Consider the following 24,690-nt stretch of genomic DNA (forward strand, 5'->3'; position numbering starts at 1 on the left):
ATGGGAGACTTAGTGGAACCACCTGTGTTAATACATGGCAGGAATTTACTCCGTGGAACTGGGATTTCCCACCTCTGATCATTTGATCAATCGTTTAATGCTATTTTAATGTGTTATAGATCACATTTCTACGGTTTGTGGTTGACAGCTGTAAAAGAGATGCCCAAAGCCCATTCAGCAGAGATGGTTACAGCTGCTGACGGCATGATGAATTTTTTCAGAAACAAAGTTGTTGCATCTGTTTATAGCGACATTGATAACTGCTGATGATGTAACAGGTCTTGAAGGGTTGTCTCATTTCATAGGGGAATGTTTCAACCCCTTTTTGCAGCTCTGTTTCAAAGAGTAGTGCCAAGTGCAAGGGCCAAGGGGTAGGGGTATGGGGGAGGGCTAAGGAGGGAATTGGGATTGGGCCTTTGACCCTTGTAGACCACAATCTAATCAGTTCATCCATGAGTCCTCGAGGGATGCCTGACATCACATTCATAAAAATGTTTAGACTGGACATTACAGCGACTTGACCAAAATTGTTTCAGTTTATCCTTGAGTCCAAGTGAAAGTTGATGCTAAATTTTCAAACATTCAATCATTTCATTCCTGAGATATCACATTTTAACTTTTATGTAGAGAGGCATTAAAAAAGCAGTACACTGAAAATAACAATCCCTTTCTTCACTCTAATACCAAACACAAACAAATGAATCCTAGCAGTGTCATGCTGTGCTATTTATTTATGATTTGTTATGTATTTCTTTCTAGAGAGAAGTCCTGATTATGGGAAAGTGCACAAAAATGCAAAATAAAACTGATACTTCCACTCAAAGTATGAAACTAAAGCAAACTGTGAGCCTGTTATGAAAATACATAGAAAGACATTTGCATTAAAATGTAGGGAGTAAAAGAAAAAGATAATTAACCTGAAACCTTTACTTAAATACAGTAACAAAGTATTTACACTCTAATTTCCCTCCTCTGCACGTTCCCAATATAATGGCTGTGATATACAGTGCATCAGTAACACTGAAGCTTGAAATACATGCAAAAGCATTGTACTTTCAGCCTGTGCTTGTGGCTGGTGTTTGTATAACTGTAATGGGCAGCTCATTTTTCCTGAAAATGTATTTTTTACTGGTACAACGAAAGGCAGAGGAGGAAAAGTAAAAGATGATGGGATCCAGACAAGTGTTGAAGGTGCTAAGCAGTAAAGTGTAGTACCTCCATTTGGGACTTTCACCCTGGATGTAGCCCACTAAATGTGACATGTTGTATGGCAGCACACAAATGAGAAACACAGCCAGGGTCCCCAAAGCCATACCGATGGCCTTCTGTTTCTGCGCCTGGGATATCCTGGGGCGGCTGTACAGAATGAAGATGCAATTCAAGTAACAGTACACACAAATCAAAAGCGGTATAAGGCTGAGTACAAAGAAAAACTCCAAACGCAGTGGGAGGATGACCTCCAACTGGGTGTCTGTAAAGTTTTCATAGCACACAGTTGAGTTTTCACGGGACAGAGATGGGTGGTACTGTGTGATAATCGTGATGCTGCAATGTGCTCCTGAAATAAGCCAAATAATGGCACTGCACGTGATCGCATAGACAGGTTTGTGAAGCTTATGGTAGGTGACAGGGTAAGCCACGGCGATGTAGCGAACTACACTCACTGCCATCAGCAACAAAGAGCTGGTGTAGATTGTGGAGAAGAAGATGAAGGAGGTGATGGAGCACAGGAATTCAGGCAGTGTCCACTGCATGTTCGACGCTGCCTCGTGCATCTTTAGAGGGAGGATGATCAAGAACAGCAGGTCAGATACGATCAGATTGAGGAGCAGGATGTCTGTTGGAAGAGGTTTGGAGTAGATCTTGAAGCTGAAGGCGTAAAGAGCCAGGAGGTTGGCTGGAAGGCCGATCACGAAGGACAGGATGTAAACAGAGAGAATGACTTCAGTTCGCACCAGCATCATTATGGCCCTAAACATGAGGACAGAAATAACAAATATAGATTAGCACAAGATGAAAGACTGGTCATCCATGGTAGATCCAGGACACTTTCCATGAAAATCCTTGTGTCCCCCCAGGTCCAAGCCCAGACCATAATCCAACAGAAAGTGAATGGTTGGACATGAGAAAGGCTGTTCATACCTGATCCCTTTGTAACCTGACAGAGTAGGAGCACTTTTGGAAAGAAGAAGTAAAACTTCTGTATCTAAATCTGGAAGATTGACTAAGATCTGTCCACACTGACGCAATGCTGTGATCATGACATGTAAAGGTCCCTCTAGTCAATACTGACTTGTATTTATGCACTCACTTTTTTCACTATATATTTTTACTTATAGAAATTTGTTTTTACTTTGGCATCAAATAGTTTTAGAAAGCCAGTCAGCCAGCCAGATAGAACCTTCTTAAGATCCAACAGTGTAAAATGTAAATTCTTGCAGTTTTTCAACTTGTCTTAAAATTTTGATCTAAGTATGGTTTCAAAATGCAAAAAGAAGAAATGGGAGTGAGACAAAAAAAAAATTCAGTAAGCAATTTATTGAAAATGTTATTTTTTGTTCTTAAAGCCCTTCTCTGGCAGATGCCATCTGATGGTTACTGGGCTGCAGCGGTGACAGCCTTAATTTGGGTCGAGGATCATCCCATGTCTTGATGGACAGCCAATCAGATCCTCTGGCTCAGAGCTGGGGACATTTTTTGGGTCTACCACTTGACTTTTTTGTTCCATAATCCTGAGGATCTTTTAAGAAATGTAAAATGACTGTGTCCAACCTCAGCAGTAATGGCACATTGTTAGAGGCCTTGCTTATGCAGCTCAACTATCAGACCACGATCAAAGAGAGAAACTTGTTTACCTTTGCTGTCAGGAGGTCATGACAGTGTGAATACCTGACAGAAAATGACACTGAATCCATCCACATTTTCGCACAGATTTTGACCTTTTCAGCTGATGAACAGCCTATTTCAGTTTAATTGTTGTTTCCAATAACTTGCTTACTCCAATTTTTTTTTCTCATTCCCATTTCTTCTGTTTACATTTTGAAACTCTACTTAGACTTTTTTTTTTTTTTTTTTACTTAGACCCTTCCTCAAGATCCAACAGTGTAAAATGTAAATTCATGCAATGTTTCAACTGGTCTTGAAATTTTGATCAGGTGTGTAAAGCAGTAATGACTGAAGGGATGAATACTAGGGACATGACAGACTACTCATTGCTCTTTGTCAAATGTCACCTTTCACAGTGTGAGTAATGGAATTAGTAAATCCGTAGGCGTCCTCTTTACTTTATCTGTGTGACAGCACAAGAGTTATACTGAAAGAGTAAGGCTTTAACTGTCTTGTCATAAGACAACATCTGGTCACCACATTCATTTTGTAGAACACACAACTGTAATTACAGTCAGAGCCACTTATGCCTTAATGATGGGATATTGTTACAAATATGAACTCACACTATCTCTTTCCTCCATGACTATCTCTGCAGCAGCTGTGTTGCTTTTAGCTTGTATTATATATTAAATTCCTCATCTGTTTATTCTAGTCAAAATATATGGCTCTAGGCCTGTCTATGTTTAGCACTGGTCCTCTGGGTGCAACTCTGCCCCTTTTATACAAAACATACTCATAACAGTCAGAAATCTGAGTAAGAGCATTCATTCATTCATTCATCCATTCGTTCGTTCGTTCACTCGTTCATTCATCTTCTGAACCCGCTTTATCCTCACTAGGGTTGCAGTGGTGTTGCAGCCTATTCCAGCCATGGGCGAAGGAGAGGTACACCCTGGATGAGTCACCGTGTTGATAACCATCTATATGATATTACTAAATGTCACAAAATATTACTAATGCACTAAATGTGGAAGAGTAAGGCTTAACAAACCAGAAAGATGTCCTGAGTATGTTAAAAAATGACTCAAGATAATAGTGCTGAGTCCTAGAACAACATAGACTCCAACACAAACCTCTCAAAAACACATTGTTTGGTGTGAATGTTACATATTGCACATTTAATAATCCTATCCTACCTTCAAAAAGACAAGGATAGAAAAATGATGAAGGGTTGAATCTCATTTTCAATCACTAATGGCTATTAACGAACTTAATTTCAGTTGGAAAGCAAATCAAAGCATAATCTCCCTTTTACAAATTATGCTGTACTGTTGTGCAGTTATTTACACAGATGTATAAACAGTCAAAAACATTTGTTCCTGGTCCTCATATACTTCAGTGTATGGCAACACATGTGTAAATTGCCAGTTTATCACATAGTACAGCTGGTACGGATGAATTAAACTGATACAATAATTTCTCCCATAATAGCAACAGTACATATGACAAGGTAGGTAAACATACTGACTTACCCAAAAGTGAAGGTTCTAAGAAATGTTGAGGCTTTATGAAGAACAACAAGAGTTCTGTGTTGTTTGCCTTGCTTTGCTTTTCATCAGAGATGACCAGTTTATAACTTGTGGGTTCAAAGATGAGCTGATATAATAGGCTAAAAGCCGGAAGCAAAGAGTCATAGCTAGATCCTGTGTGACACAATGCTTTACTCACTGCTCTACAGCACACTGAGGAACAGGCAGACAGTGGCTGGTTAATATTAACTAAAATGCAAAACTGTAAATCTTGTTGACTTAAATGCTGGACATGTTAATAAATGAACTCCTCCCACTAAATGTCTATTGCAATAAAAGCTGATGATGTTAATTAGTTTTTGAATTGATCAGGCCAATTATTGAAAGTTACGCCTACGCCATGAACTCAGAGAAGACCTCATCATGTTGGATAAACAGATTTCTTTTCCACATACATACATCTTCCATTTCCATTAATTTTTTTTCAGGGTCCAGCAACATAATTTGAGAGATTTTACAAGTTGAATACACCATAGTTTCTAAATCGGATTTGCATTGCTTGAGAACAGCTTGATAAATGGCTTCCTTCCTGTTGCATTCAATTGACATCAGTTCACACCAAGTTTATACAGGAAATCAAGACAGACCTCAGTATGTTTTATTTGTGTTTCTATGGTGTTGCTGTTTATGAAAAGAACGGTTCATGTTAATATGAAACCTACTGTATGAGAAAAAGAGTGAATGTGACTACTGTGTGGAACATCAAAAGTTTAATGAGTCTTTTAATGATTGAGCAACAAAACCAATAATGAAAGAAAAAAATTCCATGTGTTGAAATTTCTCATTTTTCAGTTTGACAGATAGCAGGAGCATTTGATTAATGTGATCTAAAACATCTTGTGGGGGTCTGAGTAATTTGGGACATGTTAATGACCAAATGACCCCCCCCCCCCCCCAAATTGTTGTTTATTGTTTTGTTTATGGATGATTCAACCATTTACAATAGCAGGTGTTACATTTTAGGCAGGTTCATTTTTGGTCACACAGGCATTTTGGCAGCTATACCCCCAAGGGTCCTGAGGTGTCAGTCAGTGAATGGATCACCTGCAGCTAGCAACTAAGGCTACGTTTAGACTGCAGGCAAATGTGGCCCAAATCCAATTGTTATATGTGACCTGTACTTGATCTGTTAAAGCACTAATACGATTTCTTCCAATCCGACCGAGGCCACTTTCATATCTGGTCCTAAATCCCATATGTATCTGATACTTTGTGATGCGACTTCAGTCTGAATGGCCAGGTCGCATTTATCCAGCCTTTGCATCATTGAAATACAACAAATGTCACAATTCTGTGTCCGAGGAGTGTTGCTTCCGTAAACACAGTGCGTGCCTGCGTGGTCATGTATTACATCAGGACCTCTTCTGTGCATGTCACTTCAGGGTCACATTCAGTTCATACTCGAAACTAAAAAAGTCGCATGTAATGTGTAATACAAACGAGTACACAAAAAATTCGGATGTCACCAAAAAATCCGAATTGTGCATTAAGACCTGCTGTGTGAACGTAGCCTGAGTGTCTGATGTGCCTATGTGTGTCTGTTTGGCAGGTAAGCAAAAGAATTGAAAGAGATGTGAAAAAGTGGCGACGGAAAAATATGATGAATGTCTACAAGTGACGGACCATTTATGATGCAGTTATGAGACTTATATCAGAGTTAACAAGTTAATTAATGAGCCGTGCTTCATATGAACCAGTGCTACACCTTGTGTCAATAATTCACTGAAATAGTCAGTATTATATACACCATTGTCCTGCTAAAATATGGCAGTTGAACTATTATTTTTGTGAATGACGGACAATGACGATGGACCATTAACACAGGTGTCAGTCAGTGAATGGTCCATGGCAGCTAACAGTGAAGTGTCTGGTGTGCCTGTTTGTATCTGTTTTGCAGCATGGAAGACTGTAAGCCATTTTAACAAACTCATAGAACAGAACAGAACAGAACAGAACAGAATAGAATAGAATAGAATAGAATTTTTATTTTGTCAGTAGTAGTTTGTCACACATAAACATGCACCACACACTGAAATTTGTCTTCTGCCTTTAACCCGTCACTAGATCACGTAACACACACACTGCGTGCTAGGCGCAGTGGGCTCACCATGTCAGGCGCCCTGGGAGCAAGTGGGGAGGTTAAGTGCCTTGCTCAAGGGCACATCAGCCAACAACTCTCCGCCAGCCCAGGGACTCAAACCAGCAACCCTTGGGTCACAAGCTGACTCTCCAGCTGATTCTCATGCACACCTGGAAGTTCCTCTGTGTCCAAGTGTGCAACAATCTGGAATATTGTACTATTTATTTTTAAAATTAAGTTATATTTGTATGTCAGACAGTAGCTGGTAGCTGTGTTTCACCATCCATGTGAAAAGTTCATAGTGGTGTTCAAGTCATGTAGTTAATCAGAATTGGTCTGCGTAGGCTTGAGGTTAAGTGGTCCAAGTCTTCCAAAACTGCTCTAAGTTGAATGGTCTTAAACAGGGGAACAAAAATCAATTAAGTCTCTCATCTGTCCAAATAATAATAATTACTGCATCCTGAGAGTGAGAATTAAAAAATATATGTATATGGAAGTGGGTATTGCTACAGTACTGTGGGACTACTTTCTCATTTGTCTATTACCACAGAGCCAATCAGCTGGTTTGTGCCTATTCATACTTCCAGTTTCAGCATGGAGGCAAACAACATGAAACGTGGTAACTGTTTTGCCTCATATGAGGAATTTGCCCTGGTTTTTGATGAATATAAGTCAGTCACTGGGACAATGTTCAGAGTGCAGAATTTGGATCATTTGATTGGCTCTGTGGCAATTGACAAACCATGGCCATAAAATATAGTTTACAATAGCAGACCACTGTATATGTTTGAGTTTAATTATGATCAGGTAATAAAGATAAAATTACAGCTTCAAGAATGTTAGCATTACACACATTGTGTAATGCTAACACTGTGTGTATCAATAACAGTATAAAAACAGTAACCGTTGCTGGTTAACCATAATATATTACACACTTGACTCTCCTGAATATTCTGAATGGTCCATGACAACATTCTAAGCTGTTATTTCTGTATAGCAGACTGTTGTCAGAGGTGAAGTTTGTCAAATTATTCATTTATTTACCAAATAAAATTGTAACAAACATTGTCACTGAGATACAGCATATCAAAGGGATAAAATCTACGAACCAGTGTTCATAATTAACAACTGTTTCAAGATCACTTTACTTTTAAGGCCTGCAACCACACAAAGAAAAAACCTGGAAAAATTGCACCTATAAACCATATGCAATATAATACCTTGTATCTGTATTGTGCATATATGACACTAGTAGCTGTGTTTTCTACTTAATGTCAGGACTTTGACATGGGTTACTAATTTTAATACAGAATACATTTCTTTTAATAAGTATGGAGACAGACGTGAAAGAGGAACTGTCTTTCACAGCAATAATCCATTTGCACTCAGGCATCTAGAAATAAAAAAAATAAAGAAAAAATAAAAATGTTATATTATCTGCCCTTTTTGGATTCTTGCTTTGTCACATGCTTGTACATGTATAGAGAAAAACCGACCAAATGATCCCTGTGCAGTGTATGCCATACCTTATACTCCATGCACACTGATGTGAAAATATGTTCGTATGCAAAATGCAATGCAGTTTTTCTCCATGTCCTATAGTCCATGTGTCATCATGGCAGCACAAGAACAATAGAGGCTGGGGTCTACCAACCCAGACAAGACCCCAGGTGTAGGGTGTGCAAAGAAGCTCCTGAGACAGTCCAGCACATCACAGCAGGGTGTAAGATACTACAGGCAAAGCATAACCAGTAGTGGGCATAGTGTACAGGAACATCTGTACCGAGTAGATGAAATTTTCAGGAAATGTTGATACTGGCACAAGGAACAAATGACTAAATTTTGGTGGTGATCGGGCGCTCTCTAAGTGCTTGTCTAGTTACAGATAAAATAAGATACATGTAAAGCTTTACATATCTAACCTTACAACAAAGGCTTTTAGTGAAAACATGTTATTTTATTGAGTAACATGTTGTGTCACTGCACTGGATCTATGTGGAAAACTAGAAAAGCACTCGGAGAGTGCAGACCTTGGCCAAGGCAGACATCCCCCCCCCCGATCACCACCAAAATTTAATTATTTGTTCCTTGTGCCGGTATCAACATTTCCTGAAAATTTCATCCAAATCTTTCCATAATTTTTTGACTTATCTTGCTAAGAGACAGACAAACAGACAAACAAATAAACAAATTGACAAACCACAATGAAAACATAACCTCCTTGGTGGAGGTAATAAGTTGGATCTATCGCACTGAAGAATAGCAGTTCTCCCTATTATTTGATCCCACATGGACTATCAACAAACATGCTTAAAGAGATTTTGTTCTGTATTGGGTATGTTAATCATTTCAGGTAAACACAACAGACAACTATGAAAATGTCGCCTATACAAAAAAGTAGGTTAGAAAAGATGCTGAAAATGCGGTAAGAAACGGAAAATAACTAGAAAACCACTCAGAGAGCACAGACCTCCGCCAAGACAGATCAGCCCCCCCTCAACACCACCAAAATTTAATCATTTGTTCCTTGTGCCAGTATGAACACTTCCTGAAAATTTCATCAACTCCCCCCACCCGCCCCCAATCACCACCAAAATTTAATCATTTGTTCCTTTTGCTAGTATGAACATTTCCTGAAAATCCTTCCGTAACTTTTTGAGTAATCTTGCTAACAGTCAAACAGACAAACCCTGATGAAAACATAACCTCTGCCATTACACTTGGCGGAGGTAATAAAACCATAGCGTGTGGTCCAGATGGCATAAGGGTGGATCCTCTGACTCCCTTCCATCATTCTCTCCATCTGCCTCCTCAGCATCTGCTTCTGTCCCTCTGTCACAAACCAAATCTTTCTCATTTTCATCCCTCCCACTGACATCATCTTCTTCCTCTTCTTCACTTCCTTCTTGGTCTGTTCCTTTCTCAGTGGTCCCCTTCAGCTCTGACCCTCCTGGTTTCTCTACTATTCTTTCTTCTCCATTTCTCTTCCTCTTCCTCATTACATCCGCCAAGGAGGTTATATTTTTACCGGCATTGGTTCGTCTGTCTGTTTGTTTGTCTGTTTGTTTGTCTGTTTGTTTGTCTGTCTGTCTGTGTGCAAGATAACTCAAAAAGTTATGGACGGATTTGGATGAAAATTTCAGGAAATGTTGATAATGGCACAAGGAACAAATTATTTAGTTTTGGTGGTGATCGGGGGGGTGGTACGGGGGGGCCCACTGATCTGCCTTGGCGGAGGTCAGCGCTCTCTGAGTGCTTCTAGTTCTTAAATTTTTTCCTCATAATAACTAATAATGATGTTACTTTTTCTTTTCATTGTGGCCTGCAAGTGTCAAGATAGGAAAATTTCAGGGTTAAATCTGTGCATTTTTCACACTGTGTTTGTTATTTTCTCAGTTTGACAGTAAGGATGCAGCCTGCTTTAACTGTACAGGCTTATTACTGTGATATTGATCACACTGTGACTGAAGCGGTGACCCTCTGAATGAACATACTGAACCTTTAGCATATATTCCATTTATTTTATATTGAACCCATAAGGACCCAGTGTGGCTTTTGTGTCAGTTCCCAAATGAATTTTTCTCTTTATTTAACTTTTACTAATTGATTTATCACCATTTATTATAATATTATTCTTTGAATTTTGAATTTTTTTCCAGTAAAAATCTTCTATTTTCCTATATTTAATTCACTGATCATGTAGATATTCATAAAAGCTCAAGACTTAATTCAAAGGTTATTCTATAAAAATAAAAAAAAACTGAAGAAAAAGAGACTTTCGGAAAAATATATCATTAACTGAACATAAAACAAGACTCTCCATCCACTGTCATGGATCAAACTCCATGGGTTTTACTGGTGAATCAATGTTGCAGAAGATGACGGTGTTTCCACAGTAACTGCAGACCATCTGAACGTCCAAATGAGTCATATCTGATGACCATGAAAAGATAACAAACTGCATTTTATACCAATTATTTACATGGATTGATAGAATTAGTGGATCAATATCTTAGATCAGTAGATACTTTAGCTCGTCGATTGATGTTTGGGTCTTTATGGGTTAACTAAACTTTAACTTTGAGTGTTAAACTGTCTTCACCTGGTAAAGCTGGGTGACTCAGTTTCCAGACACACACCGTGTGTGTTTTACAGGAGTTCCAGTCATTACACAAGCTCCGCACGTTTGATGCAGGGGTGGAGCCAAGTATTTAGGGGCCCAAGATTATTTTTATAATATAATTCTTTGTGAATTCATTTATTATTTCAATATTTTGAGAGCCTTTTGGGAATAGTGCTGAGTTGTTGTTGTTTTTTTTTTTGTTTAGTGTAGTTTTTAGAACATAAGGCTAGGGGGGCAGCTGGAGGGGAAAGGTCTACAATGGGGGGGGGGGTTCTGCCCCTAGATCCATCCCTGCTTCTGTGAAAACTTAATTTAAAAATGTTTTACTGTGTGCTTGGCTCCACCCCACCTGCCCATAGGCATATTAATTGAAATTAATTCATATAAGCTCAAACAGATAGTAACTGATAGAAATACATTATTACAAATGTTAAATTATTTAACCCGTATTGTGGCTGTGTCTGCCGCTACCGCTGCCACAATAATACTAGCAAATTAGACTACTGGTATTATTATTAGATATTTTTGTATTATTACAACAAGTATTATTTTCCCCCACACTCCCCCTGCTCTCTTTCTCACTTTCATTCACACTCCCCTCTTCCCCTTTTCCCTATCACCCCTAACCAAGCTATATTGTTTAGCCGCTCTTTACATTTATTATCTTTTTCATTGTAATATGATGTTGTCATTGTTATTGTTTGTCATTACTCTGTCGTTGTTGTTTTTGGTTTGTTTATTTGTTTGATTTTCCCTTTGTTTATGTGTTGTTGTTTTTCTGTCCACAATGTCTTGTTAAGTATCACTAATAAAAAAAAAAAAAAAAAAAAGAAAGAAATGTTTTTTTGAGTAGACGACCATCACTAGATGATGTTGGAACACACGCGAGAGGCAGAATAGTGAGAAAATACATTTTTATTGTCATGACATGGGATTCAATGCAATTTGTTTATCCACTTTTAAAGAATATGCAACATGTATAAAAAATGTAAATGTAAACAGAAGTACAAATGTATTGAAATCAAATGATAGTGATATCTGAAGACTTTTATTTATTTTAGTCTTTTTTTTTTTTTAATCTATTTATTTTTTGACTGTTTTAACCTTTGTCAGTGAGCTGCTGGGAGTATGTGTCCATGTCTTTTGTCTGTGCTGTTTTTAGTCTGTCCCCTGTGTGTGTCCTGCGGTTTTAATGTTTTTTTGTGTATAACGTTTGAGATGCTCTCTTCACACTGCAGGACAAATCTACCTTTGGGTATTAATAGTCACCTTGAACCTTGAACCATGAGATATTGTGGTGGATTGGTGGAAATACTTTAGGGAGCTGATGGCAGAAATACAGCAGAGCCATGGAGGAAAGTTCACAAGCACCAACCATTCCAATTATAGCAGAGACTTGTGTTGTTAGGAAGTCTGCTCTCTGGGGCCATTCTGACCAAGGCCAGGATACTTGATATTGAGAAACGCCTATATATACGAGGGCTGTTCAATAAGTTCATGGCCTCACCCAGAAATACTGGTTGTTATAATACAGGATGTTACATTCTTTCGTGATGGGATAGTGATGCTTGAACATCGATGGACCAAGTGCATTGCTGTAAATGGAGATTATGTTGAAAAATAAAATATAAATTATCAGTCTGTGTTGTTCTGTTCTGGGTGAGGCCATGAACTTATTGAACGGCCCTCGTATACATATATATATATATATATATATATATATATATATATATATATATATATATATATATATATATATATATATATATATATACACATACATACATATATATATATATATATATATATATATATATATATATATACATACATACATACATATATATATATATATATATATATATATATATGTATACACATATATACACATACACACATATACACATACACACATATACACACACACACACACACACATATATATATATATATATATATATATATATATATATATATATGTCAGGGTACAGACTGCGATCTGGTAGGATCGGCGATTCTACCAGTAGAGACCGATCGTAGTCTCTACTGGTAGAAACTCCGATCCGAACCCTAACCCTAACCCTTCTACTGGCAGGATCGGAGTTTCTACCAGTAGAGACTCTGATCGGAGTTTCTACTGGTAGAATCGCCGATCCTACCAGATCGCAGTCTCTACCCTTACATATATATATATATATATATATATATATATATATATATATATATATATATATATATATATATATATATATATATAATTGAAAACTGCACTTCCTGGTAGAGGAGGGGCAGGAGCTGGACTCACATAGGTATCAGGCCACACCAAACCCTATAAGAACATGGATCAGGCCCAGCCCCTGCCTTTCCTTTGTCTGATGGAGCACACAGGCTGTGTTAGACTGTCTGTCTTGATGACTTTTCAAATGACAAAGTACAAAGTGCTTGTAAACACATTTTATTTGGTTATGATCTGTTTAAGCATTACACTGAAAGATGTGTTGACCTAATGTCACAAGTAATGGTACTGAACACCATAACATCTCTGAGTTAAAGACAGCAAGACAGTTGCAGTTTCTCAGCAAGCTCGACTAGAACCAGTGCAGTTTTTTCTAGGCTTAAATGTACAATAGACAGATTATTTTTCTTTCATGTTGGCTAATATTAGTTAGCACGTAATAGAATATAGGCTATTGTTTTATCTTGAAATACGTTATATTCCTGCTGATTTTAAGCAGTAAGCAGACACTTGACAACAATTTAACAAGTTCCCAGCATTTGTAGAACATAAATCACTGCAAAAGAATCAATGATGCATTGAACGCTTCACCAGTGACATGAAATGGTTCCCTTCCTGTCAGGTGAGGCTAATGAGGATGGGAACATAGTGTGGATGATTGAAACTGGATTAACTCTATAACGCCAAATGTATCATATTTGATACATGAGTTTTGAAGCCCTCTACTTGATCAGTGTGATTTTTTTGTCTTGAAAAACCTGATGTATACAATTACATACATGCGATACATGGATAATCCACCGGGGGGAGGAATTCATTCACCAGTGGCCTTTCCAGTGACACTACAAGACTGCCATTAACGAGGAAGGAGGCCGAACTTTGGCAATTTTGAAAAGGAATTACCAATTTATTAGACATGTTTGTGTTATATTATGTTTTTGTTTGTTCAAAAATAATAATGTTAGAGCACTGAAACCTGATGTATCAAATATGATACAAAATTGAAACTCATACATGGAAATAGATATTTGAACAAATGTTTTATTTGGTTGTTCAGAAGGACCAATAAAGGCTCCAGTTTCAAAGAACTGGAATTTTCTGTCAATGATTTAATGGTTCAGGCTTTAAAGGGTTAAAAAGATTTGAATAAAATAATACACCAATATGTGGATTTTTTTTTTTTTTCCTTTTCATAATTACCACAAACTTTCATTCCTGCTTGTTTTCATTTCTTTAAAGGAGTTTTGTGTTGCAAGATCTCAGGAGAATTTATTGTTGAGCCTGAGATGGATTTGAAACAAACTCCATTTTCTATTTTCCTCATAAATGTGTCTTGAAAATCTAATTTAATTTCAGAATGTTCAGAGGATTTTTTACTTGGAAAAAACATGTCCAACTTTTGTTTGGGCAACTTTAAGACAAAATATACAAAGGGTCTAGGTCTTTAAAGTCTTAAAAAGTATGGAATTTTGAAACGCTGTTCTACAGACCTCAAAAAGTCTGGAATTTTGTGTAAAAGTCTCTTGTAGACAGATTTGAGAGTATGCTCAAAGGCACATAATCTTGTAAGATAACAAATACATGAAGAAAGCATGAAAAAACTAGATAAGATTTCATTTATGGGTTGGTACTGGAATGATTCTAGTGAAACTTGTTCATGTGATATCCATGATTTTCATATGTTTTGTGTAATGAGGTGTGATTAGGACCCAAACAAAGCACGGCCTGATCACAATCAAGGGTACCAGAAAGGGTGCACAGATAGATAAAAAATAATAATGCTCTATCAAAAAATCAGACAGGCCATTTTATTTGTCTGATATTTCTCTTTTAAAGTCCAAAATATTTTTGTATTATAGTGTCTACTAAAAATTTCGCAGGCTTGCCCCTTTCAAATCAGAAATTATTGGGTGTACGGACACCCCAGCCTAATAGCCTCTATATTTAATGCCTACAAAGATATACAAATGCTTCAGCACTCAGGATAATCATGCATTGTTTATTGCATAGATGTGGTGTCCAAAGCATGCGTGCTGAAAAATTCCATATATTGACAGAAACAATAAAATTAAACCCACATATTTTGATATGGTGTACAGATTCTACAAGATTGGAATGGAAATCTGGCTTACCACATGGTCGCATCTCTGTTAGATCTGTAACTAAGTCTTCCTGGTACAGGAGGAAACAAACATTTGTGAACGAGTTATAACAATATATCTATAAGGCATATATGCGATATTATTGATTGAAGTATATTGGTGTATGGACACTACATGAATTTTGGTGAACAACGCGCCATTGAAAACATGCAGTTCAACGTAAACATGTTTCCCACATTGTTCCCAAATTTTCTGCAGCCAGGGAGCAGACCAAAATCTGTCTAGTTGTGCATATTTAGTCATAATAATACTGAAATAACGGGTTCCCATTCTATTATTACAATCAAAAGGCTGTAAAAGAAGGGTTTTCATAACAAAATGGTTGTCTTAATACTGAAATAATAATTGATAATCAAACAGCTGTTCAAAAATGATCAATAGATGAAAAGCAATGTGATGTGTGTATTTTGTAAGAAAAGACACAGGAGTTGAGTAGTAATTATTTATTGTGTTACAAAACATTATGTACAATAATTTTGCTCTCCTATAACAATAAAATTGAGCATGTTTTCACGCTCATTGGGTCGCCATTTTATCAGTTTTTATCCAATTTTCTTCAAATTTTGAGGATGGCAAGATCTAGTAATAAGATGGCCAAAGAAACATTTTGGGAATAGTTTTGGGGGGGGATCTTTTTGTTTTGACTGATTAATAACTGGTGCAAATATACTTGTACACCTTGATTGTGATCAGGCCGAGCATAGTTCTTTGTAGTTTGGAGGTAAATTTTATTATGAATAGTTCTTAATATGAAGGCAGACAAAAGCACAGTGATAGTCTTTGACACCGGTAGAGTTCAGGAACAATAAAACTCAGGTGCACTTCGTGGACTTGAACCCAGGATTCAGATGTGACTGCTGGCGTGGTTGCCACTAGGTCAAATGAACAGATGGAAGCTCTGGGTCAGGGTCAGATTGGTGAAATGCCACATAGTCACAGGTATAAGGCCCAACAATCCAGAATTGTGGTCACACACAGTAGGGTGGGTCGGGTTACTGGGGCTGAGGCAAAGAGACGTGGTCAGGCCAGGCAGAGTCAAAACCAGGAAAATCCAGAATCACAGATAGAAAACAGGTCAGGTTACCAGGGCTGAGGTGAAGAGACATGGTCAAAATCAGGCAGGGTCAGAAACAGGACCGTAGGGTCAGGATGAATGCTGGAAAGTCTGGCATGATCCAAGGACAGTCTGGTACTGGGTGGATGAGTCTGTGCTGTAGAAATACTGGTCTGCTGATTAGGCAAAGCTGGGACAGACAAGTGGAATGGGTTTGGCTGATTAGGTGTGGAACGGTGAGGGAGAGGACAGCAGCAGGGAGTCCAGGTGAAAGCAATACTGCTGGTGAGGTGACAGAGTTAGGGAGGAGACAGCAGAGAAGCAAACGGACAGTTTTGAAAACGTTTCTGTCAGTAAAACAGAATTTACTGGGAATTATGCATTCATTCATACATACATCTATTAAAATGAACTTTTCTACAACACACAACAAATACAGTCTAAACCAAAAAGAAGGCTCGAAGTATAAAAGGACATAAAGTCAAGGTCTTGGGGGAGGAGGGATAAAGAGCAAGCACCCTGTATTCAAATGTAGCCTGATGGAAATAAGGTGATGGGTGTGTGTTAAAAGTTAAAATCATAAAAAGCATAAATACCATAAGTTCATAAGTGGAATACATAGGGTTAAAAATTAAAACTATTTCAGTGTGGTAGTATTAAAAAAAGCTCATGTCGTTGTGAAAAGGTATATAATTTTGTTGTGAGTTCATGCACTGTATTATTTACAGGATGTTAAATGCAGGTGTTTACTTAGTTAAAAATAATAATATTAATAATATGGAAAAGCTGTGCAAATGTTTTATGTTTTGTTAAAAAGTAATGAAAATGTATATTTTATGTTATGTGTATAGAGGGTATGCACGTGATGTCACCGCTAGTGGAAGTCACCACGGTTACGCCCACTGAGTGGCAGAAAGAGGGAGATGAGTGACAGCGTTGGCTTCAGTACCGTCTAAACTGAAGAACAATATTTAATAAAAAATGGGGAAGAGCTGTTGTGTGATTGATTGTATGAACAGGTTTGAAAAGCAGTCAGAGATATCATTTTACAGACACCAAAAGATGAAGAAAAGAGAAGTAGATGGATCCAGGAAACCAAACCTAGATTTGTGGATCACGTTTCGTGTCAGGTAACAATAATTTATGCTGTATTTTTGGGTAAAATCATACCTTAAATTACGTATTGTTTTGGCTAACGTTACTTCTTAGTAAAGCTCTTGGTTTCATGATCAGATCTTTCATGGTTTTTGTCTTCATTTTGTGATTCTGAACCTTGTGCTCCTACATGATTAGTAAACTAACTTAAACTGAGGCTAACCTAGTTTTTCAAATACAGGGGAACTGGAGAATAAAGCTACGCCGGCCACATTAGGGCCACATGAGAAAATAAATACACTTGTCACTACAAGTATAAAGTCATAAAATATCGATATAAAACCCGTAATTTTATGAGAATGAAGTCGAATACAAAAAGAATCACAATGTTATGATGTTAAGTCGTAGTTACAAAAAAAACTCATAATTTAACAAAAATGTCATTCCTTTATGAGATTAAAGTCATCATATTCTGACATTAAAGCCATAATATTACAAGAATAATGTGGTAATTTGAAAACAGGTGGGAAAAATATCATAATTTACCAGAATAAAGTCGTAGCCTGCTGGTCCACAGCAGTAGTACATGTGTTGTATAAAGTACTTGATATTAATTAGACATAAATCTCCTCAGTACCAGTAGATCCTGCATATATTCTCTGGGGTCAGTACATGGTCTGCTGTAAATGCACTGTGGATCAGCTGGTTCTGGCCCCTAGTTTTGGACCCTGGTTGTCAGTAATGATGAAACCATGTATATTTGTTTCAGGTCAAAATAGTGATGATCCCCTACACCCTGAATGTCAGGATACTCCATTTCTGTCCACATGTCAGTGTTCATGAACCACTTGTTCTTTGGTAGCTCGTACGGATCCATGTCCAGTCCAGTTGTCCTTCATTTAATTTCATATTTCACATTTTCCTGGTCTGGCTGTGTTTACTGCTATACTCCCTCATGTTGAGCAGGTTGGTTTTTGCCACTCAGTCTGACTTAGAGGGGCGTGGCCCAGGGGGGAAGTGACGCATGTGCATACCCTCTATTATGATCCTGGAGAATGTAGTTCGGGGTCAAGGGTAATAGAACATAGGAAGTAGGAAGTGGAGGAGAGGAAAGAGAAACATGGTGAAGTCAACGGGAGCGTACGTGAGTGAGAGCATGGAATGAAACGGACAGTGTATTCAAGAAGAAAAGAACACCATTTAGTGCATGACAGTGGTCGGATAGATCACTAAAAGTCACTATAATGGTGAGAGACTGTGTTTTAACAGTACTTCGACTAGAAGTCCAAAGGTGAAAAACATAGACGGTGAACTTAGTGAGTTAGCTGCATGAGGCTAGCTGTAGACCACAGGTGTCAAACTCCGGTCCTGGAGGGCCGGTATCCTGCATGTTTTAGATGTTTCCCTCTTCCATCACACCTGGTTCAATTAATGATCAGCTCATCTTCAAGTTCTGCAGAAGCCTGATAATGATGTAATGGTTTCCAGGTGTGATGGAAGAGGGAAATATCTAAAACAGGAAGGATACCGGCCCTCCAGGACTAGAGTGTGACACCCCTGCTGTAGACGGACTGAGCTAGCAGGTATGCTAACAGCTAACGGCGGATAGCATTGAGTCCCAGAGGGCACAGACTGAGCCCACAGCCAGCACTGGAGGAGGCTGACGTCGCGGATGACTGCCACGGACAGGAGGATTGCTGTTTACTGGTTTCTGGGTTTCCTTTTTCCCTGGACCGAACGGATTAACATTTCTCTGGAGCTTGTGATACAGGTACCTTTTGTAGCTGTAAGCTATTGTCGTCCGGCGGCGGCGTCTGTCGTCCGTTACAAAAATTTCAATCGTCTTCTTCTCCGAAACTACAATTCCAATTGACTTCAAACTTGGTATACAGCTTCTTTATGATGATGTCAACAAAAGTTAGTGAAATTATTTGGATCCGGATCTGATTCTGGATTTGCTGTGACTTTGAAAATTTCCCCATTATAAGAGATAGGAAGTGGAAAGATGCAATAACTCAGTAAATATAAATGATATCCAGTGTAAATTTCTACAGTCCAGCCCTGATGGAGAGATGACCAAAACATAATGTCCACATGCTGATCAGGATCTTCATCTGGATCCGGGAACTTACAGAAATTTTAACATGAGCTCTTATGGGGAAAAAATTTCAATCGTCTTCTTCTCCGAAACTCCAGTTCTGATTGACTTCAGACTTGGTATACAGCTTCTGTATGATGATGTCAACACAAGGGATTGAAATTATTTCGATCCGGATCTGATTCTGGATTTGGTGCAACTTAGAAAAATTTTCCCATTATAAGAGATAGGAAGTGGATTGATCCAATAAATCAGTAAATATCAATGATATCAAGTTGGAATTTGAATTTTTTACAGATCTGATTGGAATATGACCAAAACATGGGCTATTTCTGTAATATAATAAATACACAGAACTGGGTGATAATAAATGGCATGTGGATACATTTCCCAAAGCTTTTAATTTGGCTGGTAAGCTACAGGGCCATTGGTCCTATCTTTATTTTATTGCTCTGTGAGGTGAAGAGGCCATTTAGTTTTAGGCTGCAATGTACCCGAGCAACACACAGGCCTGCAACAGTGAACGTTTGGGTTTATGGTTTAAGTTATTATTGCTGGTTATTGGAAAAAGACAATTGAATGTGAAAGCTTTGATTTTTTGTTTGTTGATTGAAAATTTTCAAAGTAAATTGTTGAATATTTTTTATAAATTGTGTATGTGTTTTTGCATTGGAGGTGGAAGATTTAAAGTGCTTACAGTGTTTATAAAAGTATTCATTTAAAGGGTAAATGCTTTAAAAAGGTATATTAAGTTACATTTCACTAAAAATAGTACAAAACATAAAATAGAACCATAGTTTAAAGAAAAGTTAATATTGTAAGAGATTACATGTTTAACAAGGACCCAGGTTAGCTACCCCTGTTAAAGCCTGAAGAGCAAAGGGGCGCTACACAAAAATGACTGAAATCTCCAAATCACGTCGATTTCTTCCACTGGAATGAAGTGGATAAACCATGTAATACAAGATATGACAGAAAGCACTTGTCTGGAATCACCATAACAACCATAATATTTCCAGAAGATGTTGATGTACTCAAGTCAACACAGCAAATTCAATATTAAGTAGATATCAAGCATTGTATACTAACAAAAAAAATAAAAGCTATTGTTCTGTTTCAAAAGAAAAGCAACAGAGCTACATGTCTGACCATTTTGGACTAAAAGCAGTTTTTCTTCAAGTGTCTTTGCGTTTCGTCCTCTAAACAGCTATTTTATGGCATAGCAGCAGAACTATGCAGTGCTACATGCTGGAACCATCACAGTTGAGCTTCTTGACCTCTGTTCTCTGTACATGTCATGTTTTTAAAGGCACTGGCGTTACTGTGTTTAACATGTCTATTTACTTTTCTCCACTGAGGTTGAAGGGCCATAGCTGGGTGCCTCTATGAAACCGGTCCTTAAAACAGGACAGAGGGGCTAAAAATTCAAACCAGATGTAGACTAATGTTATGATGCCAGTTTAGAAGCAATTTGGGTCTATTTTAAAAATGAATATTTACTGAGATAAAAGGGAAACTATTTTTCAGATAAAACACATTTTTATGCAAAAATCTGCATGTTACACTGTAAAAGGAACACAAAAATTATGTGCTACTATTTTTTGAATATCTTTTTATTCTCTCACAGGTACATTTTGGGAGTGTTTCACAAAAACAACTGCTGTTGCAAAATCATAATATGTGTTTAAATGGGTAGGTTCAGCATGTAACGCCAGTGGACACGATGGGTTACACACAAAACCTGGAATGAGACTGAGATTCATGAAAAACCTGCATGTCTGGGTTAGAAAAACCACTAGGATCATAAAATTTAACACAGTGGCTTTATTCATAGTAGTATATAAGACCATTTACAGCCATGTGTTCCAGATCAAATGCACTGACAGCTAGGTAGCTTTTCCTGTCCCAATTTTGATCCTATTTTTGGCCCCAATATTTTATTAAAAATGCATTAATTTTGGGATGGCTCAGCGCAAGAGTAGAATTTTTTTTTGCATTTATCTGAGGTCATCATTAGGTCCATCCTGGGGGGAAATACAGTACAGGCCAAAAGTTTGGACACATCTTCTCATTCTTTGCATTTTCTTTATTTTTATGACTATTTACATCGTAGATTCTCACTGAAGGCATCAAAACTATGAATGAACACATGTGGAACTATGTACTTAACAAAAAAGTGTGAAATAACTGAAAACATATCTTATATTCTAGTTTTTTCAAAGTAGCCACCCTTAGCTCTGATGACTGCTTTGCACACTCTTGCCATTCTCTTGATGAGCTTCAAGAGGTAGTCACCTGAAATGGTTTCCTAACAGTCTTGAAGAAGTTCCCAGAGATGCTTAGCACTTGTTGGCCCTTTTGCCTTCACTCTGCGGTCCAGCTCACCCCAAACCATCTCGATTGGGTTCAGGTCCAGTGACTGTGGAGGCCAGGTCATCTGACGCAGCACTCCATCACTCTCCTCCTTGGTCAAATATCCCTCACACAGCCTGGAGGTGTGTTTGGGGTCATTGTCCTGTTGAAACATAAATGATGGTCCAACTAAACGCAAACCGGATGGAATGGCATGTCACTTCAGGATGCTGTGGTAGCCACGCTGATTCAGGTTGCCTTCAATCTTGAATAAATCCCCAACAGCGTCACCAGCAAAGCACCCCCACACCATCACACCTCCCCCTCCATGCTTCACGGTGGGAACCAGGCGTGTAGCATCCATCCGTTCACCTTTTCTGCGTCGCACAAAGACACGGCGGTTGGATCCAAAGATCTCAAATTTGGACTCATCAGACCAAAGCACAGATTTCCACTGGTCTAATGTCCATTCCTTGGGTTTCTTGGCCCAAATAAATCTCTTCTGTTTGTTGCCTCTCCTGAGCAGTGGTTTCCTAGCAGCTATTTGACCATGAAGGCCTGATTCACGCAGTCTCCTCTTAACAGTTGTTGTAGAGATGTGTCTGCTGCTAGAGCTCTGTGTGGTATTCATCTGGTCTCTAATCTGAGCTGCTGTTAATTTGCGATTTCTGAGGCTGGTGACTCAGATGAACTTATCTTCAGCATCAGAGGTGACTCTTGGTCTTCCTTTCCTGGGGCGGTCCTCATGTGAGCCAGTTTCGTTGGAGCGCTTGATGGTTTTTGCGACTGCACTTGGGGACACATTCAAAGTTTTTGAAATTTTCTAGACTGACTGACCTTCATTTCTTAAAGTAATGATGGCCACTCGTTTGTATTTACTTAGCTGATTGGTTCTGAACATAATATGCATTCTAACAGTTGTCCAATAGGGCTGTCAGCTGTGCATCAACCTGACTTCTGCACAACACAACTGATGGTCCCAACCCCATCAATAAGGCAAGAAATTCCACAAAGTAACCCTGACAAGGCACAGCTATGAAGTGAAAACCATTTCAGGTGACTACCTCTTGATGCTCATCAAGAGAATGCCAAGGGTGTGCAAGGCAGTCATCAGAGCTAAGGGTGGCTACTTTGAAGAAACTAGAATATAAGAGATGTTGTCAGTTATTTCACACTTTTTTGTTAAGTACATAATTCCACATGTGTTCATTCATAGTTTTGATGCCTTCAGTGAGAATCTACAATGTAAATAGTCATGAAAATAAAGAAAATGTGAAGAATGAGAAGGTGTGTCCAAACTTTTGGCCTGTACTGTATGTCTAAATTTCTCTTTTATTATTAGGTCTGAAAAAGCTGGCAAAGTGCCAGGTACCAAAATAAATCCAGTTTCATAGAGGTACCCAGTTCCATAGACGATGTCTTATTGGGACATATATGTTGCTAAGTATACCTATCTATTGCATGAGAGATTACTATGAAAAACAGTTCATCCAAAAGCGAAGAAATATGTGTTAATACTTTCTGACTCAGACCATTGCAATAGGTATTTTTCTCCTGTTGTTGTATTTTCTTTATGATTTGTGTTGGAAAAAGCCAATAATCATTATTATTGGCCATTTTCCTAGATGACTCTGAAGAATTGTCTTATTGTGCAATCTTCTTGTGTTAAGAATGTTGCTTACCAAGTGAACTAGAGAAAAGCTAAAAGATAAACAGTAAATAGAGATTATTATTCGTAGACAGGCTTAGTGAGAAGATATGCAGCTCTATAAAGGAAGTCAGTTACTGCATTAAAGACAGCTGTTAACTTCTTAATTTTTGAAATACATGAGTCATATCCTCAGCGGGAATGTCTCTGTGTTGCATAGACCCTAAATCATATCATGGTTAATACTAGTCATGTGTCTGTATTTAACCAGAAAATAAGTGTCAGACAGGAAACTAGATGAGGCATCTTTATTATCTTGTATTTCTTCATAAATTTGACAAGCACTTAGCCACTGTACAGCGTATAAATGAAATGCAAATAACACTGCAATGAAGCACAATTTAATATCAAGAATGATTATAGATTATTAGCAACATTCAGCAATAGAGTAAAACATAGAGTATAAAGAAAACATCATCATATAGTATTTCATGTTACATTGTTTAACTTATTTACATAACTATCAAACATAAATGTATTATTATAATCATTGGGCACTAATAATGTGGTTTTGTAAAATAGATGCATCAATCTTTAGAGCAAACATCAGTTTATGTGCCAATAAGATCATATTCAGTAGCTGATCGGTGGCTGATATGCAGAAATCTAGTTCAATATGCTACCATGTAGTTAGAATGATTTGCCTGAATTACCAGCAGCCAATTTTATGTGCTGATTTATGATGCTATTTAAAAGTGAACAATAAGTAATTGTCAATTTAAAGGTTCAGAATGTAATGTTAAGTGACATTTAGGAGTAAACTGGCTGAAAAAAAATCATCTGAATACTCCAGCCTTTGTGACAGTTGCTACTAAAAACATGAACGGTAACAGTAACATGAACAGGAAATCCTAATTCACCTGAACCTTGAATAGAAAAGAAAAGAGAAGTATATTCTAAGCTATTGTAGAAATGTGATGACACAATGGTGGAGATGAAACAAACCGTAAATAAAACAGTTTATCTTAAAGTAAAAATATAAACAAAAAATACAACAATCCTTATTTTCATATGATTGTGATCTAATGAAAACATAACTATGAACATTATATTACATATGTGAAATCAGATCCTCCCATGTCTTACTAACTGAACCTTTTAGCCAACTTCAGTCGCTTTTCCATCGGACATATGTACAAAACTTTACCGATATTTGCTAAATTTAAAAAAAACAGAATTGGGTAATTTTGGTTTTTCTATTAAATCACAAATGCAATGATTTGTTTATTTATTATCGCGAGATGACACGAGAAGTCATCCCATAAACATGGCGATGAACGTAAATATCGTGTTGATTTTCAGATATATTCATTATTATTATTATTATATATTACCCCTCTATCCTGTACTAAATTTAAAGAAAT

General features: G+C 37.7%; 1 protein-coding gene across 1 annotated transcript; it reads right to left on the reverse strand.

Annotated features, from left to right (window-relative positions):
- Positions 1–1,055: 1,055 nt before the first annotated feature.
- Positions 1,056–9,497, reverse strand: LOC115435822 (free fatty acid receptor 2). Its single transcript, XM_030158433.1, has 2 exons — positions 9,280–9,497; positions 1,056–1,971 (listed from the first exon to the last, which is right to left on the reverse strand). Exons 1-2 carry the CDS (start codon positions 9,495–9,497, stop codon positions 1,056–1,058), a joined length of 1,134 nt encoding a protein of 377 aa, XP_030014293.1.
- Between the last annotated feature and the right edge of the window lie 15,193 nt (positions 9,498–24,690).

Source organism: Sphaeramia orbicularis, chromosome 16 (genome assembly GCF_902148855.1).
Source record: "Sphaeramia orbicularis chromosome 16, fSphaOr1.1, whole genome shotgun sequence".
Classification (NCBI taxonomy): Eukaryota; Metazoa; Chordata; class Actinopteri; order Kurtiformes; family Apogonidae; genus Sphaeramia; species Sphaeramia orbicularis.

Coding starts and splice junctions, on each gene's coding strand:
- LOC115435822 (XM_030158433.1), bottom strand. CDS start 9,497: ATGAGGAAGAGGAAGAGAAATGGAGAAGAAAGAATAGTAGAGAAACCA. Junction 1,972..9,279: donor GGAGAGAATGATGGAAGGGA/GTCAGAGGATCC, acceptor CCTCATGTTTAG/GGCCATAATGATGCTGGTGC.